At 38.1% G+C, this 23,766-nt stretch overlaps 1 protein-coding gene across 3 annotated transcripts; it reads right to left on the bottom strand.

The window, feature by feature from the left end:
- Positions 1–8,700: 8,700 nt before the first annotated feature.
- nr4a1 (nuclear receptor subfamily 4, group A, member 1) lies at positions 8,701–13,882 on the bottom strand. Of its 3 annotated transcripts, none has more exons than XM_077218505.1 (7): positions 13,712–13,882; positions 11,268–11,967; positions 11,012–11,141; positions 10,759–10,922; positions 10,406–10,608; positions 10,144–10,322; positions 8,701–10,043 (listed from the first exon to the last, which is right to left on the bottom strand). In XM_077218505.1, the coding sequence occupies exons 2-7, from the start codon at positions 11,958–11,960 to the stop codon at positions 9,787–9,789; spliced, it is 1,626 nt and encodes a 541-aa protein (XP_077074620.1). In that variant the 5' UTR covers positions 11,961–11,967; positions 13,712–13,882; the 3' UTR covers positions 8,701–9,786. The 3 variants fall into 3 exon arrangements, with proteins under 3 accessions (XP_077074620.1, XP_077074619.1, XP_077074618.1); XM_077218504.1 differs by having other exon boundaries at positions 11,268–12,058; XM_077218503.1 differs by lacking the exon at positions 13,712–13,882 and having other exon boundaries at positions 11,268–12,777.
- Positions 13,883–23,766: the final 9,884 nt, after the last annotated feature.

Below are 23,766 nucleotides of genomic sequence, written 5' to 3' on the forward strand. Positions count from 1 at the left end.
CAGTAAATATTAATAGATGCCGCTATTAATAATTTAAGTGTTAACTAAGAATAATATTCTTTAGAATATTTATTAGTTAATTGTTGGTTTATGTTAACTAAAGGGGTTAATTAACAGTGTTGGGTAAAGTTATACCTTTAAAAGGAATGCATCATAATATTCAACGCCCTAAAACGTATTTAATTATGTTATTAGTTATTTTCTATGGTAATGTGTTACTTTTTCTCACCTGGGCTGGGATTGCTTGCTTGGGGGGGGGGGGGGGGGGGGGGGGGCGGGAATTAATAAGAATCAGGCTGAAGGAAATGCAAATTCAGTTTTATTCTATGTAAAAAAAAATATTTCCTGCAACATATTAGAAGTGAGAACCCGGAATATTGGTAGCTGGTAAAGTAGTTACCACCATGTTGTTAGCAACTAGTTTCCGTTTTACCTTGGTTCAGGATTTTCCTCATGTCCAGGTGAGAGTGATGGTGTCACTTACACTTGCCTAGTAGTGTGATAATCCCAGAGGGGCATGACTTCGCGAACACGCACTCTGTTACATCTAAGTGCTGTTATTGATTTCATGTGATGAGAGGTTATTTTTAAACTCAAGGCTAATGTTAGGGACCGGCAATCCCCACCCATGACACCCTTCTGAAAGCCCAAAATATTCCTCTGGGGAACAACGCGTACACTGAGAGGAATCTATCCCTGCAGTGTGTGGAAGAGATGTGTATTAGCAGGTTAGAATGTGTTCACATGTTTGTGTAAGATACAAAATACTTACCTGAATGGAAAAAGTTAGGAATAAGCAAACTAATGTTATTTATTATTTCTTCCAAATAAAAACAACAACAAGTGGAAACACAGCAGCTCAGGTCAAATACTCTTTTATATTTACGTTGGCATACTGTAGATGTTTTACTTTTCATTAATTTGCATTTTGTAAAAGAATGAACCTGCTCAGCCAGTTTCATAGAGGTTCTGAGACAAGACCCTGCCTATCATGGTTGAGAAAACATGTGAAATGTGTGAAATGCCATGTTAATACAAACAGAGAAAATGTTCCTATACATCACATGAAATGTGCAACATTCTTTTCTGTTCTCACTGTCACTCGTCAAGCTGGTTGTCTAACAGCTGTGTTTTAACAATGCTGTTGCTGGGTCAACAGTCCTCACTGTACATATTGTAGCATTCCCTGTGGATCATGCCACTCTGAGAGGGGGTCCCTACGTGACCAGCTGAGCGTTATTATTTCCATTTATTTTTGTTATGCATGTATGCCATTTACTAAAGAATGACATTTTCCTTAATAAGATGAAAGATCTCAATATAGTAAAAGTGACTAGTTCTGAATTTGTCAGAACAGGTCAACACATGATTGTCCAAGTGGATTTTATTACACTTATTATACTCAGTATTATAGATAATTTTTATTTATAAATATATTATTAATAATTATATTATTATTAATCACATTGATTTTTTTGGGAAATGCTGTTGAAAGGGGATTGGACCTAACACCAAAACACACTTGAGCCAATCAGTAAGTGTGGGCGTAAACATTGACAAGGGGGGAGGGGCCTGTGTTGCATAGCATGTTCTTGAATTTGGGGGCGGGGCTATTAAGATAGGGGTGTGATCCTGTTGGTTAGGGGCATGTTTGTTTTGGTGATTTCAAATATACATTATTATTTCCGTTTGTTTTATTGTTATGCATTTAAGCTGTCATTTCCTAATGAATGATTTGTTATATGACGAAAACATTTATTACAATGTATTATACTTTGTACAAAACTTGTAGTCCGTTATAACGTCTATAAAGACAGGATGTTCATGCTTGCAATATGGAACTAGGCAAAGCTAGACAGACTTTCTTTTAGAATATTATAAACAGCAACTTAAACAACACACGCACTCTTTTTGCTACTGTAGAGAGACTGACAAACCCCCTAAGTTGTTTAATTTGCTCTCAGACAGCAAATGCAGTGAGTTTGCTTCCCTTTTCTCTGAGAAAATCAATAATATCAGAAAGGTGATCAGCTCATCCTTGAGTTGCGCTGGGGTCAGACAGATCAGACCACATCCTCAGAAAGTAGTTAGTTACTATGTCTGATTTCAAAAAAATGAATGGCAATATTTTGGAAGAAACTGTACAGCACCTTAAAACATCAACCTGCGCTCTTGACACACTTCCCACATCTTTTTTTCAAGTATGTTAAACTGTTTAGAAGCAGATCTCCTAGAAAGTGGTAAATGCCTCACTTCTCTCTGGGAGTTTTCCAAACTCCCTGAAAACTGCAGTTGTTAAGCCCCTCCTGAAAAAGAGAAATCTGGATAAGACCATATTAAGCAACTAGACCAATCTCAAATCTTCCTTTCATAGGCAAGATCATTGAAAAAGTTGAACAAATCTTCAACATGCTAAACGAATGCTCGAATGGATAATTTGCCAATTTTCTTTTCAGAAACAATCTGGTTTTCGACTGCATCACAGCACAGAGACGGCGCTCATAAAGATAATAAACGATATTCGCTTAAATACTGATACAGGCCAATGATCAGTGCTGGTACTACTCGACTTCAGTGCTGCATTTGACACTGTCGATCACAAAATACTTCTTAACAGGCTGGACAACTGGGCTTTCTGGGATAGTCCTAAAATCGTTCAGGTCATACTTAGGAGGGAGAGGTTATTATGTGAGTATTGAAGATCATAAGTCTGAGTGGACATCCATGACATGCGGAGTCCCTCAAGGCTCAATTCTTGCGCCACTCCTATTCAACCTGTACATGCTCCCAATGAGCCAAATAATGAGAAAGATTACATGATACCTAATGATTACAGCCCCATTGACTCCCTGTGCCAATGCATTGATGAAGTACACAGTTGGATGTTCCAAAACTTTCTTCAGTTAAACAAAGACAAAACTGAAGTCATTGCGTTTGGAAACAAAGATGAAGTTCTCAAGGTGAACGCATACCTTCAGTCTAGGGGTCAAACAACTAAAAATCAAGTCAGGAATCTCGGTGTGATTCACAAGTCAGACCTTAGTTTCAGTAGTCATGCCAAAGCCATAACTAAATCAGCATACTATCATCTGAAAAATATTGCAAGAATTAGATGCTGTTTCCAGTCAAGAATTGGAGAAACTTGTGCATGCTTTCATCACCAGTAGGGTGGATTATTGTAATTGACTCCTCACTGGCCTTCCCAAAAAGACCATAAGACAGTTGCTGAGCATCATGAACATCACACCAGTCCTCAATTCTTTACACTGGCTCCCAGTTACATTTAGGATTGATTTTAAAGTATTATTACTGGTATATAAATCACTCAATGGCCTAGGACCTCAATACATTGCAGATATGATCACTAAATATAAACCTAACAGATAATTAGGATCACATCAGCTAGAAATACCAAGGGTTCACTCTAAGCATGGCGAGTCCGCTTTTAGCTATTATGCCAACCGCAGCTGGAACCAGCTTCCAGAAGAGATCAGATGTGTTCCTAGTCACATTCAAATCCAGACTCAAAACACATCTGTTTAGCTGTGCATTTACTGAATGAGCACTGAGCCACTGTGAGTCCGACTGTTTGCACTGTATTTTATTTCCTTTTTATTCTAAACTGTTCTTATTTCTTTTGATTATTTGAATTACTTCTATGTAAAGCACTTTGAATTACCATTGTGTATGAGATGTGCTATATTAATAAACTTACCTTGCCTTGCCTTGCCTATTAAATTTAATTCCATTAAATATGTGCTACTTGTAATTATCTTTACTTTTTGTAATTTTTATATTATTATTAAAATAAAAAAAAACACTGAATACATTTAAAACATAACATTTTAATAACAAAAACAATAATATATTTTAAAATTATTATTATTTTATGAAACACTTTTTTGGGGGAATTTTTATGTCACCCTTATGGCATTTTTTCCTGAGGCATGGCAAACTGTGGATGCTTGTAAGTTTATTTGATATACACACTAATAACATGTTCTCATTCAGTCTCCCACCGAGATCACACTACAATATTTTGCAGGAATATTTGGCGAATTGTCTCCCATTTCTAGGCAGGAGAATGAACTGATAGTGTAGACTTGTCAGAGCTGAATTGTGGTGTTTGGAATCAAGAATTCTTGTGATTATTCTCGAGAATAAGGCTTTCTCTGTTGAGTGGGAAGGCTCATGTCCGGGAGCTGTTCTGTGATTTCTTTTATTATCTGTCCAAGCATTCATTCGAATGGAACGATTGAGTGTTGAATCGAAACAAGTGCTGGATGGAAATTACTAGAGATCCTCATTTTTAACACTTGAGTCATACAACATTCATCTATCTTTATTTATATCCTTCTATCATATCTTACTCTATTATAAATATTCTATCTCTCTCTCACCCTCTCAACACCCCTAATTTACAACTACAAGGCCATATTAGCATAGATGAAACATGACACATTTTCACACTGCATGATATACCACATGATGCTCAATCTGGATTGGTTTAGCATGTTCAGACTGAGTCATGAGTTCAGTGTGTACAGTAAATGTTCCCTCTGCTTTATGCTCTGCTCAGTATCGATTATATGGCCGCTGCACCTGTTTGGTGCATGACAAGTCGTCAACAACACTTTGTCAACTCTTTCACTGAATCTACATGGGCTCACAGTTTATAAAAATAGCCTTGCTGTCTGTCCCCAAGTGAGAAAGCCTGCAGGCATCGGGAATGAATCGGAAAATAATAATACAGTTGCTGATGCATATTTTAGGCTAAATCCTGGAGGAAGATTTGCACTTAAAAAAGATGTTTGTTACTTGTTAGTGCACTATACACACAGTGTCCTTGGATGTTGATTTGTCAGATTTATTTGCACCAAAGAAGCATAGCTCACGACTTGAAAGGCTATCAATGGCTATCTTATATATTCACACCTGTTATGTGGTTATTAGGGTCTTGGATTTGATCATTCTGTGCCTCCTTGTTCTTGGACTGTGGAAGAACTTAGAACAACCTTTGGGATATTTTCCAAAACTTGCAGCTCTCCATCGAAACTTGAGCCGCCCCTGTCGGTCTTGTTTTATATCCCAGCATTCTCATGTTCTCAAGGCTATCTGTGACCAGTACAGGAGATTGGTGGAGGTTTACATACTATATATATATATACTAACTGTATTCTTTGGAGTTAAAGCAGTGTTGTTAAATTGTCACCATGCAAATGTGCTTTTCAACATGTTTTGATGTTGGACCAAAAAACTTACACAGAGTAAGCCAAACATGGAAACTGTGGATATTTTTGTATGTTGTCCCTGGCCCTGCCCACATAACTGCTGTAATCGGAGTGATAGTGACTTTATCCAATTACTTCTTGTGGATGAGCTCTGGTATTTTTTATTAGGGTGCTGCCACGTCCTTCAGATGTTCCTATAAGGTTGCCAGACAATTTCATAACAGTTATATAGGTCTGTCTATCTGTCTATCTGTCTGTCTGTCTGTCTGTCTGTCTGTCTGTCTATCTATCAATCTATCAATCTATGTATCTATGTATCTATGTATCTATGTATGTATGTATCTATCTATCTATCTATCTATCTATCTATCTATCTATCTATCTATCTATCTATCTATCTATCTATCTATCTATATCTATCTATCAATCTATGTATCTATGTATCTATGTATCTATGTATCTATGTATGTATGTATGTATGTATCTATCTATCTATCTATCTATCTATCTATCTATCTATCTATCTATCTATCTATATCTATCTATCAATCTATGTATCTATGTATCTATGTATCTATGTATCTATGTATCTATGTATGTATCTATCTATCTATCTATCTATCTATCTATCTATCTATCTATCTATCTATCTATCTATCTATCTATCTATCTATCTATCTATCTATCTATCTATCTATCTATCTATCTATCTATCTATCTATCTATCTATCTATCTATCTATCTGGCTGTCTGTCTGTCGTAATGAACTCATTTCATAATACTATACATAAACCAGAAAAATGTGTCTCTTCCCCTCTCATTCATCATTGTCAAATTGACAATGGAGCAGATTGAGTTACATGCCACAATAATGAGCTAAATGTATTTACCACAGGGTTTCCTCTTTCCTCTCACTGTCAAGGTGCTCACAAGAGCTGTGTGAATTCTTTACAAAAATATAAACATTTACTCCAGACAAGTGGTTTATACAGACATATAGTTCACTGAAGAAGAGAGTTTTAACAACAAACTATGCAAATAATTCTATAATGTATTTGCCAGGTTTCAGCAAACTCATTGTTTCTTGGGATATCCCTTTTCTGTAATGACTCACTTTATGAGGCGTAAGCCACTTTCAGGCCAATTTCATTGCCACCACCCAGATATTATGTATTATATAGTTACATTTAGAATGGCCTGGGATATTACATAACATTTCTGCCCAGGGTCACTAATGTTGAGGATCCTTCTCAGTTTCCCCAGAATGCATCTGTTGGTCTGGACTGCTAAAGGAACGTGTCACACAAAGTCCCTGGCACTTACTCTGTCTGCTCAGTTGTACTTTCCTTGGTGGTACCATCAGCCACATACCTTGGCAAGCATGTGTCCGAATAAATTACAGTGGCCCAAAATTAGGCCACAGAATTCGGTGTTCTCGCAGGGGAGGAGGGGATATGTGATACCCTGCAAGCCTTGTGGTGTGTAACGTGACAGTCAGCCATCAGACAGCCTCAGTGTTTTGAAGCTACCGCACAAAATGATTTAAAAATACCTTTTAAAGACAGACAGGTTCTCTGTGTTCCACTGAAGTCTGTTGTGAGGGTTGACATGGAGTTGCTGTATGGATTTTGTTAAAGTACTTATTACTGTGTTGTGGTATATGCTGTTATAGGTGGTTGCTAGGGGTGTTGCGATGGTTGCTAACAGACCCATGTCTTGTCATTAGATATGGTCCGGAACCATCCTTCAATGCAAGTCTATGTGATTTTTTGCTTGCTTTATCATCCGCCACACTCAAAAAAAGGCCTAAATTGAAGATTTATGTATTTGAAATGCATATAAAATGTCCATCCATTTGGATTAAATAGTTTTAACATTAATAAACTTAATGTGATGCAATTTTGTCAGATATAAATGAAAAAGGCAAGAAAAGGTAAGATTTCTGTAATAACTGAATGTGTTTTACAGTAAATACACAATAAGTTTATATATTACCACAGGTAGTCATATTTTAACCATGCTCGTAGTTTTTAAATGAACAAATTTAATTGTTTTCACAACAAACATATTTATGCTGATTCTAAGGAGTATGAATATATGTATTTTGAAAATATGATTATTTAAATAAAATCAAATATATGCAAATAGTTAATAATAAACTGCAAGTTATTTGTGCATAAAACGTTCATACCCGTTTTATTTATGTAAGTCTGACAAATATGCATCACATTAAGTTTATTAGTATTAAAACTGTCATTTAATGGATATTTTAAATACATCAATCTTAAAATCTAATTTACTTTTTTTGAGTGCAGTTGAAAATTGTGATTCCTTCGAAATTTTTCTCAGCAATTCTCACAATCTGACCTATCATTCGCATCTGTAGCATATTGCAAAGAATTTAGCTCCAAATGAATAGTGCAAAATCTGACTCTTTACCTAGAGGCCTAGTTTCCCCTTCAGAGTCAGGGATATGTTGAAATCCCTTACACAAAATATGAGCAATAGTAATTTCACTGCTATTGTTGGCCTCATGAAGCAATATAATGACGTATGTGATAATCTGGTTAAAATTAGCCTGATAATGAAAACGTACAACACTTCTAAATATAGTTCAAAATCAACGTCAAACTGATGTGACCTCAGAACGTCAGGTCTGAATCATTCACTTGACACAGATTAGCAGACTAACTGTCCATATGGAGAATGTTCATAACCATAACTTCTTTCTAAACGGGGAAAGCTCTTCACCTTGAAGTAATCCAGATGACATCATGATTACTCAAATTACAGCTGTTATTAAAGCAATGTTGAAACCCATATAGTAAAAAGACAAATACTTGCAATTCATTCTAGTTTTTTGTTTTGTTTTGTTTTTCATTGATTGATGTTGTGAGAATCTAAGCTATAGGCTATTTGGGCTATATGATAAAGTATGATAAAGAAATAGAAATCATTTACTCTCCATGTTCTAAACCTGTTGTTCTCTGACTTTCTTTCTTCTGTAGAACTGCAATGGTTCAATTTGGCCGCTCCCAAAATTACATCCTTGTGTGCAAAACAGACTGCATTATAAGTCATTATTTATATTGTCTTGTACTAGGTTTCTTTGGCATGTTCGTTAGAATGATTCGTGAGTGATATTTTCAGTGAATCCAGTTCACAAAACATGATTTGTTCACAAATCAGACTCACCAACAAACAGAAACTTATATTGGTTTTTCAGAGAAGTGACTTCAGAAGAATTATAATGCAATATAAAATTGATAAATAAAGGCTTGTTTTATATTTCATAGAAGAAAGAAAAAAATGGTTTGGACTGGCATAAGGGGGAGTAAATGATAAAAGAAACCCTTTAACCATTACAGAAGAAAACAATGCAAATCTTGCTTGATCTGTCTCATCGATAAACCATTTTTTGTTTCAAAGGCTACCATATAATGTAAATAAATGTTTAGAAGCACCATGATTTTTGTTCAAATTTTATTTTATGTAGAGAGCTGCACAAAATCAATGAAAGATAAGCAATACCTCTCATTTTATGTAAAAAATTCAGAATGCCCGATCTTGATTTTGTCATTGTGAGAAAAAGAGTTACAGTCTGTGTTGGAGCTCTACCCATACCTATACATCCTTAAAATACATACATACAAATAGAATTACTCTAAGGTTTGACTGGTACACTGAACTAAGTCAGCCATCTGTAATAATACTCAAAGTATTTGCATGAAAGAGGCTGTACATGGTACATGTACAGTAGCTGCACTGGATCTCTTGTGACCTTCTAGAAAATATTCATGAGCCGTTTTTTTATATAAACTACTGACTCAAATTACACTTTTTAGACAATTTTGTCATTGCATCTGAAATATTAGAAAAGTGTACCACAGTCCTCGAATGCAGTCACATCAGTCCTGTACTCAAGTGTATCAGTGTATCTCTGTTTTCAGTGTAAGCACTATGGTGCATGTTTTTGAGCATGTTCAAGGGAGATAATGCTTGGGCACTTGAGAATATTTAAGGCTTTGTATGATCATTTAAACATCCATGTAAGTGCTGTTTCTGCTCCCTGTTTTGGTCCAACGCCTTTCTAACTTAAAGTTGGAAAGATGTTTTACTGGATTCTTGGATGCTTTCTATTTGGAATTAGCCCTCTGAACATTGCTGTAATACTGATGGGAATATCATTTCTTTCATTCAGAGGTTACATCTAGAGCATCTGATTTGCACCATTGTCATGAAATGCTACCGACTCAAGCCACCAATTTATATGAGGATTTGAAACTCTATGTCTGTTTAGAGTTACCGAAATGTTCCACCAAATGCATATTTCTCGTTATGTGTCTGTTAGTGAGTTCAATGTTGAAGACTATCTAATGAAGGTTCCCAAATGCAGGCGCAGGTAGAATGTAATCTTTCTCTGATTCCATTCCAAGAAAGCAGAGAACAGTAAGCGGTACAGTCCTTGACTAGTATAACCATCAATGAGTTCCCCAAACATCTCAAATCCATTTCTTTCATCAGTTTGTCCCTTTATAAAATCTCTTTGGCGCATTCAGAATGGCAATGTGTCCATGAAGATTTTATCCACAATGGGTGGAGGTGGGACCAAGTCTTCCAGTTTAAGATAAAAGATTCGCTGGAGGCCCTGGGTGCACAGTGTTCTCAGCTCCGGAAGCTTGCCCAGGAGTCGGGATAGGTAGTTGGGCCGGGTGGCCTCAGGGGCACTTGTGGAGACGTGGTCTCTGAGACACGTGACCAGGCGGTTTTGGAGGTCTTCGATTCGTCTGGGCTCTTTAAGGCCGTGTCGATCTGTTGGTCACAATCAGGGTTAGATATTTGTTTGGGATAAAACATATTTCCATATCCTGTGAAGAAAAAAATAGAAACAGACTAAAAGACAGTAATTTACCTGTGATTATGACCAGTGTGGCAAGACAGGAGAAAGACGACAAATCCAAGTTCAAGCGATGTAAACTCTGAGAGAAGTCCATAATGGAGTCAATCCAGTCACCAAAGCTTCGTACGCACTGCGTCCGGTGCAAAACCACACCGTTACAGAAAATAAGTTTATCTGTCGCAGGGTTTGACCTAAATGAGATAAATTATTTCTTAGTCACCTCACAAAGTACTATTAAAATACTGAATTTATTGTCATATGAACTGACTTGTACCTGTAAGCTAGCCGAAGTATGAAGAGCTCGACAAATGCTGACTCAAGAAGAAGCTCTTGGTCCTCCTTACAGAAGGCATTGAATCCAGGGATGTTTCCAGCCCACTTCCTGATCACATCCATTGACCCTGTTAGCAGGTCATAAAATTGCTGTATGTCATTGGCATCTTCCTTCTCAGACAATCCAGATACTGATTCCTGATACTAGACGATGACCAAAAATACAATATATGAAATAAAATTGCAAGTGTACAGAAATATGACAATCATTTTATTTCAGATTTATGAGGGTTAAAACACTAAGCAAGCTTAAATTTTGCTGTCAGATTGTTGTGAAGCTTGTTCTGTCCTCACCTTTGAATAGTCTAGAGTTCCACTGGCAGGGTTTGAGTCCATATGGGCAGTGACGAGAGAGGCAATGATGTTTACAGGTGAAGAGACAGACAATGAGTCCTGAACAGCTTTTGGCTTGGACGGAAGACGACCTCTTCTACCTTTCAGGCTGTCTGTTCTTACAACTTGAGGGAAAATATGTACACTTATTAAAATTGCTTTGATGGTATGTTGGTACTTTACTTAAAAAAAAAATATGTATATATATTCTCACCTTCTTTCACCATCCCCACACCTAGGCACTTTTGGTAGCGGCAGAACTGGCACCTGTTTCGCCGCCTTTTGTCTACTGGGCAGTCCTTGTTGGCGAGGCAAACATACTTGGCGTTTTTCTGTACTGTGCGCTAAAAAAATAGAAAGAAAAAAACCTTAAAGCTTGTCATCAAAATGAGCTTAATGCCCAAATACAAAATGCTGAGGTGAATTAACATGACATGATTAGCAATGATCCTTTTATCACTCTCTCTCACCTTAAAAAAGCCTTTGCATCCTTCACAGGTTCGCACTCCGTAATGCTGACAGGAAGCGTTGTCTCCACACACTGCACAGCGTCCCTCGTTTCCTGTGGGGCTCCTTATTTTAGGAGACAGTTGTCCATCCATCAGTCCTGAGCCATCCCGGCTGCCCTGCTCCAGGCCGAGTGGGCTGAAGGGAAGCGGAGAACCATCTTGCTGGGTCTGAGAAAAGGGATCCTGATCTGGAAGCTGTGGCTGGAGCGAGCCACGATGAGAAAACTCGTCGACTGTGACGTGCCCGAATGTGAAGAAAGAGGCAGTCTGGTTCAGAGGCTTCTCTGAACCCCAGCATCCTTCATCGGGGGAGCAGGGACCAAATGTGCTATCCCAGGCAGACATGTGCTGGAATCCCGGGGTAGAGGGTGACGGCGCAGACGCCGGACTTCCAAAGCAGTTTGACCCACCTGAAGAAGACAACGTCTCATCTAGGTAACTCAAAGCGAATGTGCCTGGGTAACAGCCGTACACCTGGAGGTCGTCCAACTTGAACGAGTCTTGCCCAGAGGTGCCGCCAGCAAAGGTAGAAGCAGCGCCTGTTGCAATCTGGCATGAGTAGGTATCAAACTCGCCAACGTAGCCTCCGACCAGAGAGGTGATGCTGGGCAGGGAGGGTGCGGATAGCTGGTCCAACTGGTCAGTCACATCCATGGCCAACCTGGAGGTGAAGTCAGGATTCAAAAACTCTGAGCTGAAGAGGGAGCTCTCATAGGTCTGGACTCCATGTTGACTTTGAACACAGGTCATTTCTGTTGAACAGAACCACAACATCTACTTTTCAATACCGTAGATATTGCCGCGGAAAGGTCAAATGCCCCGAGAGCTGAACACCGCTTTCTAACCTATACCTAGACAGACTTACTTGCTGGCCAAAAGGTGTATAGACACAGTTCTCTGAAGTGCCTCGAGATTTCGGAGAAAACTTAGAAAGCCGTCTGGCTGGAAAGAGCAGCCATGCTTATTGTGTTACCAAATTAAGAACGTTAGACGAACATGACATGTGGGTTGCCTCACTAAGAGGGCGTGTGTGTTTTTGAGGTCGCATGTGAGTGGGTGGTGTATGTGTATGGAACTTTTTTTAGATGGACTCAAATTTCCCCAGCTAAATCAGACTTAGTGTTCCATATCATAAATGATAAGATAAAATAAAGGGGGAAAACTGTTTGAAGTGAAGAAATGCTTATATACAATCATATTAAATTTCTAACATTACTGCTCCACATGGGTTACATCTTCAGACTGGTAATTAAAACATTCCTAAAATGTGCCAATATCAGTTGTAAACGTATTTTAAAAGAGTCATTCTGCAGAAAGTATTTTAAAGCACTATGCAAATTTGAAAGTAAACTATGGCTTAGCAGTTTGACAGACATTCATGACCTTGCACACAGAGCAAGGTGAGAACATGACACCTAATGATCATCTGACCCCTAAACATTTCATATATTTAATAAACCAGTCAATTTGCAATAGATATGTGTTTCTTAAAGTCAAAATGTATAGGTGGTGTAACTGACGGGAAATTGTAAAAAAGAAAAGTTGATCAAATGTTTATCTACCAAATAAGTCGGTATGGCATGACTTACATGCCGGAAGCCAAGTCATTTTGTTGACAATAAATAAATAAGTAAACTTAAAACATTTTTTTAAGTAAACAAATAAACAGACCCCTTAAGACCCTGAGTGTCAATGTCATTATTATTTTTAGTATTATAAAGGTCACATATTTTGACCTCTTTATAAAATTACTGGTTTTGTTCAGGTGAGATTAATTCTAAGAAAACTTCTTTATATTTATGACTCAAAATGATATTGGTAAAACAAGATTAGCTTGACACGTTTCTTTTCATTTCGTTTCATGGTGTGTGTACACCAAATGAAGGTGTGTGATGTGAACCGTGTAATACATATGTGAATTATTTAAATAGCCAAAGTACAGTCTCTTAAGTAAAGGATAATGTGTGCAGCTAAGTTGCGCGAGCACCTGTTGCATCGTGACACTGCGCGTGCAGAAGCGCACCACTGTAGGCTACCAAACACACCCCCTCTTAGTCTAGTCTTTCCTTTCGAATACGGTTTCTTAATGCGTATGTATATCCAAATTGTTTTACATTTGAAATGCCAGAACCCAACTCATTGTGCTGTGCGCTTTTAAATGTGGCGGATACCCACTGTGCTATATTAGTTTCGGAATAACTCGTGCGTACCATGTAGTAGCCTAACCCATTCAAAATACATTAAATTAGACCTCAGCGCCTTAATTATTTCAATTCTTCAACACATACTTTGGGACACTAAAAACACATTTGATGTTCGTATAGGATTTTTATAAAAGCATAAAAAACAGAAAGAGAAGAGTATTAACTGACTTACGAATTTTAAAAGCAAAAATACTTACGTACCTGAAAATGTATTGTGGTGAGGGACTTGTCAGCGTCCGTATTCCAACTGATGGATAATCATGTATAACGTCCCCGGCAACGACAAGACTGTTTTCTCATATTTCTGTGAGCGAGCAGATATATAAGCGACTACTTTATTGTGCCGTTACGTCAGAGGTGCATCCTCTCGAGGCGTTCCACTGACAAATATGGCCATGCAGGGGCGGAGATCCTCGGCAAATCTTTCCGCCTGCTGACCAATCAGAGCGCTCACTGTCAAGAGACATGACGCACACACGGGATTCCATTGACGCAAGCAATCCGCACGTTTATTGTTCTAATTATAGCAGCGTACTGCTGTGCAACTGCCTGAATTTAGTTAAAAATAGTGAGGAGAAGACACAAATAACTAGCAGATAAGCAAAAATGAGCAACAGAAAGAGTAAAAAGAAACACACATAAACAACGTTTAATCTTTTAAACAGGATTCACTCAGTGGATTGAGAAAAATGTAAAAGTTTATTTTTTTGTAATAAAATTTGAAGTAGCCTATATATATATATCTGTGTGTGTGTGTGTTGTAAATAAAATCTATAGCCTACTATACTAACATTTTTTTTCCTCTTAAATTCTCAGTTATTATTAATGCTACTGAATAAGACATTTTCCTCCCCAAGAAAACCACAGAAAGCCCACGAAGAGAGGGTAGGGCTGCACCTGCACAAAGCTGAACTTGTCGAAACATGAAAGTGTCAAGAAAAAAATGAAAGCGGAAGTCAGCGCTGTCTGGAGTAGCTACTACAATGCAGGGTGTGTGAGGGATTGACTGTGCCAGTAAATACCACGTCTCGAGACTCTCGTGTGCCATGCGGTGATTCTCAAGTTTAAATGTTTTCCTAAAAGCAAGCATAATTTCAAGTCACAAATATTATGTTAGTGAGTCCTGCACCCTGCAACCACTACTCTTGAACTTCCAGTCCTTAGGACAGTAGGCTAAGGTTAATTAAAAAAAAGATTTTTTTCGAAACGCATTAAAATTGCACTCTTGAGCACAAATAAACGAATGTAATAACATTTTCAATCTAAGGGGGAACCAAAGAAAAAAAGTTTGAATATATGGTGGTTATGGCCCTATCTGCCATATCTACAGACATCTAAACCTTATGTGTGCCATAGGCATACCTCCATTTCACTTTAACTAGCAGATATAACTCATAAGACGAAAGACATTGACAAGTCTAAAAATATCCTGCCTCTGCATGTAGTTGTAGTAGGTCAGGTGTTTCATATTAGTAAGCAATGGGAGTCTTGTTGGCAACCTTTTGGGTACAATAAATGAACAACCAAACAACCAGCCACGCATTTCTGAAGATGAGATGCTTGTGTTGCTATTTTAAAGAGCATATCCTGATCCAGAATTGCTTTCTGAGTGGGATATATAGACGCCATGTCCATATCGGTTGTTTCTCACCATACTTTCACGCCTAAGACGCACTGTTTCCGTGTCATAATCCTTTTTTCTCTGTCAATAACCTTTCAGTAAAACGCAGTGAGCGAGTGACCCGTTCTTGCTGAATAGGTTGATTCAAGTGTAAGTGGCCAAGTAACATGAAATGCAGGCCGCTGACCCATATCCAGCTTAGGTATTTAAAAACAAGGACAACGGGTCTTCAGAGGAATTCAGAGCAGGGCAACATGGTAGCAGGGTGTCAAGTTGACTAGCGGTGGAACACAGAGTATAGCCTAGTTTATTGTCATTTATATACAGCATGGAGCTATTTCAGTGATCTTTATTTTTCTTGAAGGTTGATTCTATTGTCCAAATAAAATTTCAAACCAAAATAAATATAAGAAATATCCATACAAAAAGTAAGCCTATGGGGGAAAAAAGGCAATACAACAAATAGCCTTCAATCATGATACACATTCACATGAGCTACATTTATTATACAAATGCAAAAAAAAAATTATAATACAACTATATATAGGCTATAAATTATTATATAGGCTAATTTTCATATAATATTTCCTTCATATGATTTTGGGGTTAATTATGACATGCTCGTGGAGGGTTTCACCCTAAAACACACGAAGTGAAGTCGAAGTCTTTCTTTATTCGGTCTGTCCTTACATTCTAGGTGTTTTTGCATATTTCCATCACGCAGTCTGTACTCAGAATTGGCTTTACCGCTTATTCCCCCATTATCACGAACTGGCATCTTTTTCCTGATCAAAGGCTTTGCTCGCGAGATAGTTATTTTTTAAGGCAGCCGCGGAATCTCCTTCTTTTTTCCACCACTTGTGATGCGCAGACAGGACCGGGAGTCGCGCGCCCATCGATGTTTGTGTAGATTCGCTTTTCCTCTTTTGACCATGCGGTTGGAGAAAAGAAAGGATGTGTCTGTCTCTGTCACTGTCACCAAAAAGAGGAAGCTCTGCCAATGACGCAATCAAGCGCCTTTGGCTGACGTAGCAGGAATCCCTTCCGCGCGGCGCGGCGCGCGCGCTGAAATATGGGGAAGCCCAGCCGAATACAGCAGAAGAGCTTGTTGCTAAATGACGCGACAGTTTTCCATTACTGCGTCCATTTACATCGTGCCATAAGCCGGATCACGAGCTTAATTACTTTTAAAATAAACCTTTTACGAACTGATGATAAGGTAAACGAGTACCGAGGGACAGTTACAGTTCAATTATCTTACAGCTGCTGCGCTGTTGGCACATAGGTTGAGCTGAACATGTCACGAGGGGCGGGATAGGAAAAAGACGACGAGGAAGTGGTCACAAGACCATGAGAAAAACATTGTGCATGACGCGCAGTAAGCGATCAGATCGGAACTGGTGTTACGAGAAAAAAAAAGACAAACTACCTATCTTAAATTAGTAAGACAAGAGTATATTTCAGAACTCAACAGGACACGGAAGTCACTAAATAGTTTGGCAAAGTCGTCTGTTCAAGACCATTCTGTTTTAAAGGTGCACTCACACTAGTTCTATTAACTCTCTCCACTCCGTGTTAATACTATTTCTGAATTTAAAACTATGCTCATAGTTTTGAGCGTAGCTCATAGCTCATAGATTGTACTCTGATGTATGCTTGCTGCCCCGTCTACAATTCTCCTTTACTGTGGGCTACTTTTACTCACATCTACCTACTGTTATTTTGTTTATTATAATTGTCCATTGCCATTATTGTTGCTTGTTCAATGTAAAGCGTCCTTGAGCCATGGAAAGGTGCTATATAAATAAAACTTATTATTATTATTAGTTTTACACAAATAAACCACACTTTAGAATACAAATCTTTAGAAAATGATAGATACAAACACAACTATAGATACAAACATGTCCAAAAATCACACTACCGGTCATGTGATCTCAACATGGCAGTCACCTTGAGGGGGGACCTGTAAAATTAAACAGCCTTTTCTAGGCCACCGGAAAAGCTGCAGTGCGCATGGATATCTTAAACACCACAACCCTTGTGTTGAACATTTGATTTCAAAACCATGGACATTGATAGGGGATTAATTCTCCCTCACCACTTCCACTGTTCTGGCAAGACTTTCCATTAGTTGTTTGAACATGGCTGTGGGGATTTGCACGCATTGAGACACAAGAAGACATTAGTGTTGTCAGGCGCTGCTGTTGGTTAATGGGTCTGGCTTGCAGTCTGCGTTCCAATTCATCCCAAAGGTGTTCAGTACGGTTCAGGTTTGGCCTTTGTGGAAGCTCTTCTGCACTGCAACATGAATGTGCCACGGTGAAAGTCTGAGCTCTTCCATTCTACTGAAAATGTTTGTCTAAGGAGATTATATACTTGAGTTCATGCAACCGTTAACTTTGGGTGTATAGTGAAAAAGCCCAAACCTGATAATTATGAAGGGGTGTCCACATAACTTTAACCATGTTATGTATTTATCAAAAGTACTATTCATTTCTTTTGATTAAAATATATTTTTTTAGTTGACAAAATACTTACTGTTACTGTAAATCACCTTTTTAGCAGAGGCATTGCTTAGCCAATTCAACACAAACACACAGACACACACACACACAATTTAACCCCCATTGCAAATCAGATTTTTGGGCAAAATTGACAGACTTCCAATTGTTTGCAATGAACAAATAAAACAAAAGTAATTGAAATCACTCAACACAACAAATGTTTCAAGTGGTTTCCCCAAATTCAACTGAAAATGCAACTTTTAATGACTTCTGCAGTCTCAAAATTATTCAACCCCTTTATGGCAAGCATCTTTAGTACGTAGTAGAACACATTTTCTGTTATGACCTTCTGCAAATGAGATGTATAACCAGACACCAGCTTCTGGCAGTGTTTCTGAGGAATCTTACACCATTCCTCATGAGCAATAGCCTCAATAATTTTGTTGGGTTTAGGTGCTGCAACCGCCTTTTTCAAATCCCACCACATATTGTCTTTGGGGTTCAAGTCAGGTGACTGTGATGCCACTGTAGAATCTTCCAGGACTTCTTCTGCAACCAAGCCTTGGTGGAATTTGAGGTATGCTTGGGATCATTGTCTTGTTGGATGGTCCAATGACGCCCAAGCTTCAGCTTCCTCACAGATAGCATGACGTTTCTCCTAGGATTTCCTGATACTTCAATTAATCCATCTTGTCTTTCACACGCTGCAGGTTTCCAGTTCCAGTTCCAAAGGAACCCCAGAGCATCACGAGCCACCACCATGTTTAACTGTAGGCAGAGTGTTCTTTTCAACATATGCTTCATTCTTCTTAGAAACCGCATGCGTTTACGCGCCTTTCTGTGCAGCTGAAACCTCAGTGCCTGTTTCCACCAAGTCTTGCTGCAGGTCTTTTGCAGTCACTCAAGGGTTTTTCTGAACCTGCCTTCTCAGAAATCTGGGTTGCAGCCATCAATAGCTTCCTATTTCTGCCCCATCCAGGTTCTGTAACCACTGTTCCTTCAACTTTGAACTTGCGAACTATGCTTCCAATGGTGTCTCTATAGGAACATTTCGTGCCTTTGCTATCTTTTTTGTATCCTGTTCCTTGTTTGTGAAGGACGATGATGTCTTCTCTTAACTTTTTGGACCATTCTTTGGACTTAGCCATATTTCTAACATGTAGTCACGTGACACTCAACAAACCTAGCCAGTTCAGGTATTTCATGTGTTCTAGCTCAAGCGCACCTGGTGCAACTAATGAAGCCCTTGATTAGCTGCATCAGGTGTGTGCTTGAGATAACACCTGCTTTACAGATTTGTGGTGTTGTGAGGGATTCTATTTAGGGGGTTGAATAATTTTGAGACTACAGAAGTCAATAAAAGTTGCATTATTAGTTGAATTTGGGGAAACCACTCGAAACATTTGTTGTGTTGAGCTATTTAAATTACTTTTTCTGAAAGTCAAAATTTTGCTAATAAAAGTGATTAGCAGCGGGGGTTGAATAATTTTGATTACAACTGTTGGTATAATATATATAAATATATATACAGTATATACTGTATACACACATGTATATAGGCCCATATACACACATACTGTTCAAAAGTTTGAGGTCAAAAATATAATGCTAACAAAAGAGACATTATTGTAAAGTGTTACCAAGAAATCAATATTTTAGTTTAGTAAGGATTCATTACATTGATCAAAAAAAATTACAAAAAAAATCTATTAAACATGTATCATGTTTATCCCAAAAATTTTCAATATTAATAGATGTTTCTTGAGCGGCAAATCAGCACATTAGACTGATTTCTGAAGGATCCTGTGATACTGAAGACTGGAGTAATGATGCAGAAAATTCAGCTTTGACATTACAGGAATAAATTACATTTTAAAATGCATACCATTGTTTGTTTATTATTATTAAAACAGAGCTTGAGAAAATTGTGCCAGTGCAATGTTCATTTTTTGAAGGTCTTCTAGGATGTTTATGGTAATACAGCTGCTTATTTTGGATGAGCACATACCATCTCATTTCATTTGAGTAACATTATGCACTACGGAACATCGCGCACTGTTCACTGAAACATATAGCCCGTATACATACCTGGTTTCTGCATTCATTCTGGCACCTGTTGTTGAATCAAAGTGATTTACGTACAGCTGTTAGCTTGCAGGACAGAGCGAGATCTCCCTGTCTGTATGTCAGTAACAGAATCATGTGGCTCTCCACAATCCAGCATGCTTGGAGAGCCTTGAACGCAGCCTGGCTTTTGAATCAAATCAAGTGCATATCATCCCCTGAATAGTTGTCTCGAGTGAACTGGTGCTTAGCACACTGATTATGTAATGATATGCAAATGTGCTAAGATAAGGTCTCTTGACTTTGGCTGGATCTTAAACTTACCCTTGTCAGGATATTGACTGTGAGCACAAGTCCCAAAAGGCTTAGCCGAAGCCAGACAGCTGCCTTATACCTCCAAGCTAAAGCTATCAAATGTGAACCACCAACTGTCACATCACTGTATTTTTATTTCAACCACATAATGAGGACATGTGTTGCTCTTGCATTATTGTTCAAGTCTAATTTTTTAACAAACAATATTCAGTAGGCCTACGTCTTTATTTACTGAAAATCTTGTTCTCCGCAGTAGCTCTGATTGGCAAATTAGAGAAAAACTAAGTCTAATTTCAGAACAAATAATGATTCATAAAACTGGTCTAGAAGATTCAGTCAAAAAAAACATCGCTGCATCCAAAATCCGATACTTCTCTTCTACATAGTATCGAAAAACAGTATGCCAGCAGAGTAGTAGCTATGTCTGAATAGTATTCGAAAACAGTAGGCAAAATGTATGCCTTGATAACCTAATACTTCTGCTGGGATTCGGAAAGTGCGCGTTTACCTATAGTCTATGGTATTTACTAGCCCATGAGGCCATGGCAAAAGGATTTGTGAATGGCGGTGAAGTGACGCAACTGACACCATAGGTCACATGACAGTGACAACATGGAGGATGTGTACGTCCAAATTTCTTCCATACCACACACATTCAGGTCAAGAGGGCCGCCTTTTCGAGTCCCTGCCGAGCCAGGAGTCCTTTCTGTGAGGAGTTTGCATGTTCTCCCTGCCTCTGCTTGGGTTTCCTCCAGGTGCTCCAGTTTTGAATGCGTGTGTTGTGTGGGTCCCAAGCCTACCTACCCTGGAAAAATCATTGCCAAGAAAATTCATGAACAGTCTCTCGAATAGAATCACCAAGATTCGGATATGACTGAAATGGGAATAGAAAGATAGATAGACACACATTCATACTAAACATGCAGTCGAGAAGTAAGTTTGCCTATACAATTTGCAATTTCGGACGCAGCGCATATTAATCTTGACTGACAGCCCATAGGGACTATTTTTAAGAAAACAGCTAAAGTTTTTGTTCTTTCCTCATACAAATTTACCATAATATATAATATAATATCACAGATCACATGCACAACTTTTGCTTTTTTGGGGGGCATTTGTCAGCTCTAGTCTTAATTTACTTCCTTTCTACTACATTCTTAGAAGAAAAGATTCTATAAAGAACCATTAAGGGTTCTTTCAGGTGCTTCGTATATAGAATATTTTAGGGGTTCCCAAATGGGATCATTTTGTGGATTAGTTTTAATTAATTCTTTAGTTTTATCAAAAATCTATGAATGAAGCCGCTCAAAAACATACTTTATGCCTAGAAAAATGTGGGGGAAAATCATAACAAACCTTTTTGGCATAAAGGATTCTTTAAAAGTGAGTCGAAAACCCTCGGGTTCTAGACAGAACCCCTACTGAACCAAATTTTGTCTCAAGAGTTGACTTTGAACTGGTTCAGCTGGTGCTTCCTAGAGTTCAGGCATTCCTTCAGCAGTCTTAATTCACCATTCACCTTATCCAGTTCCACTCCTGGCGCTCCAGAAAATAGATAGGAGGCCATATTTAAATATAGACTGCATAAATTACACCAGTGAGTTCGTTAGGGGACCACAAGATACTGAGTCTCAGCTCTGTAGTCCACTGTGAATTCCGGTTTTGGCTGAAGACACTATCATTGCCCATGAGGCACCAAGATGACATAAACACAGTGTCATTTGGGTAGGGGGGAGGTGGCGAAGTAGACAATGACTTCAAATCATTTTTAGGTTAATTGGGATATCAAAAATTCAGAACAATAATGTTTTATATAAAGATATTCTATTAAAGTCATAACGAAAAATCCAGGTTTGTGTATAGAAATGTTCTATATACCTGTTGTATCTGTTGGAAGGTTTTGCATTAAATATATGTTTTCTTTTGAACTTATTGGCCATTAATTTATCATTTCACATTAAGCTACTTCTACAGGACTCATTTTAGAGCCGTCATAGATCTTACACGCCCTCTGCTGGTGACTTGTGCAATATGTTCATTAAAAAAAACATTGTTTGGATCAGGCTGTGATATCAAGTGACATCAAGTAAAGGATAGCTCACAGCTCATGGATGCACAAACTCAATTCTCACATACAGCTCTCAAATGAGAAGGATGTCTTTCCAAAGCCTTTGACACTTGATTCGTGTGGACATTTAGCATGTGGTTTAGCAGCGTTGGTGTGAATTCATAACCATATTAGAGCCCGGTGTGCCCTTTTTGAAACCCTATAGTTTTCTAGCGCCTGAAAATGTCCTACTGGCTGAAACCAAACTACATCTGGAAATAGAGATAGATAGATAGATAGATAGATAGATAGATAGATAGATAGATAGATAGATAGATAGATAGATAGATATGAGAGAGAGAGAGAGAGAGAGAGAGAGAGAGAGAGAGAGAGAGAGAGAGAGAGAGAGAGAGGCTACTCTTTTGAACTTTCTATACATCAAAGAATTCTGGAAAAATAATTTTTAACGATCTCAACAAAAATTCAGCTTTGTATTATTAGCAACAATCTTTCTCTTTATTTTTCTCATAAATACATATAATAGTTGAATATTTATGTACTTTTATGTAACCTAAAATTACCCCTAGGTTAATTATCCTGCCATCTGTGGATGACTACTGTGCTACATGAGGACACACACTGCCATGTTGGAATAGTGTTAAGAGCTTGGTTCTTAGTTAGGTAGTGTTCAACTGGCTAAATTTCCCATAAACACTGGTTTATTTTGCTGTGTTGAATTTCTGCTTGGGGCAGCACAAGGTCAGGCGTCTCAGCTGTGTGAAGCTGTGGGAGAAGAACTAGTCCTCATGTTACACAGCTACTGCTGCTAATACTCCCCTAGCATCGCTTCAGGATGCATCTGAGTGGAAAGATAGGAGCTGGACAGAACCATATTCAGCATACCGTCATATGATTTGAAATAGTGAATGCATACATAACAGAGAAGCACTTTAGTTATGAAGAACTTTCCATATCATTTTCTTATGTTTTCAAGCATTATATGCCTGATAAACTCTAAAATCACACTTTAAACCATAATTTTGTCATTTGCTAACCCAACTCTACTTGTATGACGTTTTTTTTCTTTCTGTGGAACACAAAATTAAAAGTTTAGCAGATTGTAATATTAAAAAATAAATACTAATAATATTGGCTAGACTTTGTCGTCCTCTCTCAAGTGTTGTAACTGCACGATTGATTTGATCCACTAGAGGGCAGTCTGTGATCAAGTGCATGAAATTCACTCCACAATTCTGTTCAAGCTTACAGTGCTGTCTACTGACTCTGTTGCAACATATCTGTGATTTTATGTACTCTTTGTGTTTCAAAAAAAAAAAAAATATGTACAGTTTTTTTTAAGCCGGTTACAACTATTTCAATAATTGATATAGACTATCTTTCCTTAAAGGCCGGCCTTACATGGAACATGCTTTACAATCCTATGTCATAAATTATTGCTGGCCTATGCTGAATGAGTCCTAGAGAACATAGATCAACTGTTTCCCCTATTAAAATGTGGAAATGAGCAAAGCCTCTCAACAATACTGCTCATTGTTGATGAGAAGGCCATTGTTCCAGATTGCCTTTCTTAAATACGTCACAACTATGAAGAGATCTTTAACATTTTAATAATACTTGGCATTTTCTGTATGAGACTAAGAGTAAGACTTCTTGATTCTTGCTGTTGCCTGCTTTCTGTCTC

This window comes from Siphateles boraxobius, unplaced genomic scaffold (genome assembly GCF_051911475.1).
Source record: "Siphateles boraxobius isolate OS27281-9 unplaced genomic scaffold, OSU_SipBor_1 77, whole genome shotgun sequence".
NCBI classification, from domain to species: Eukaryota; Metazoa; Chordata; class Actinopteri; order Cypriniformes; family Leuciscidae; genus Siphateles; species Siphateles boraxobius.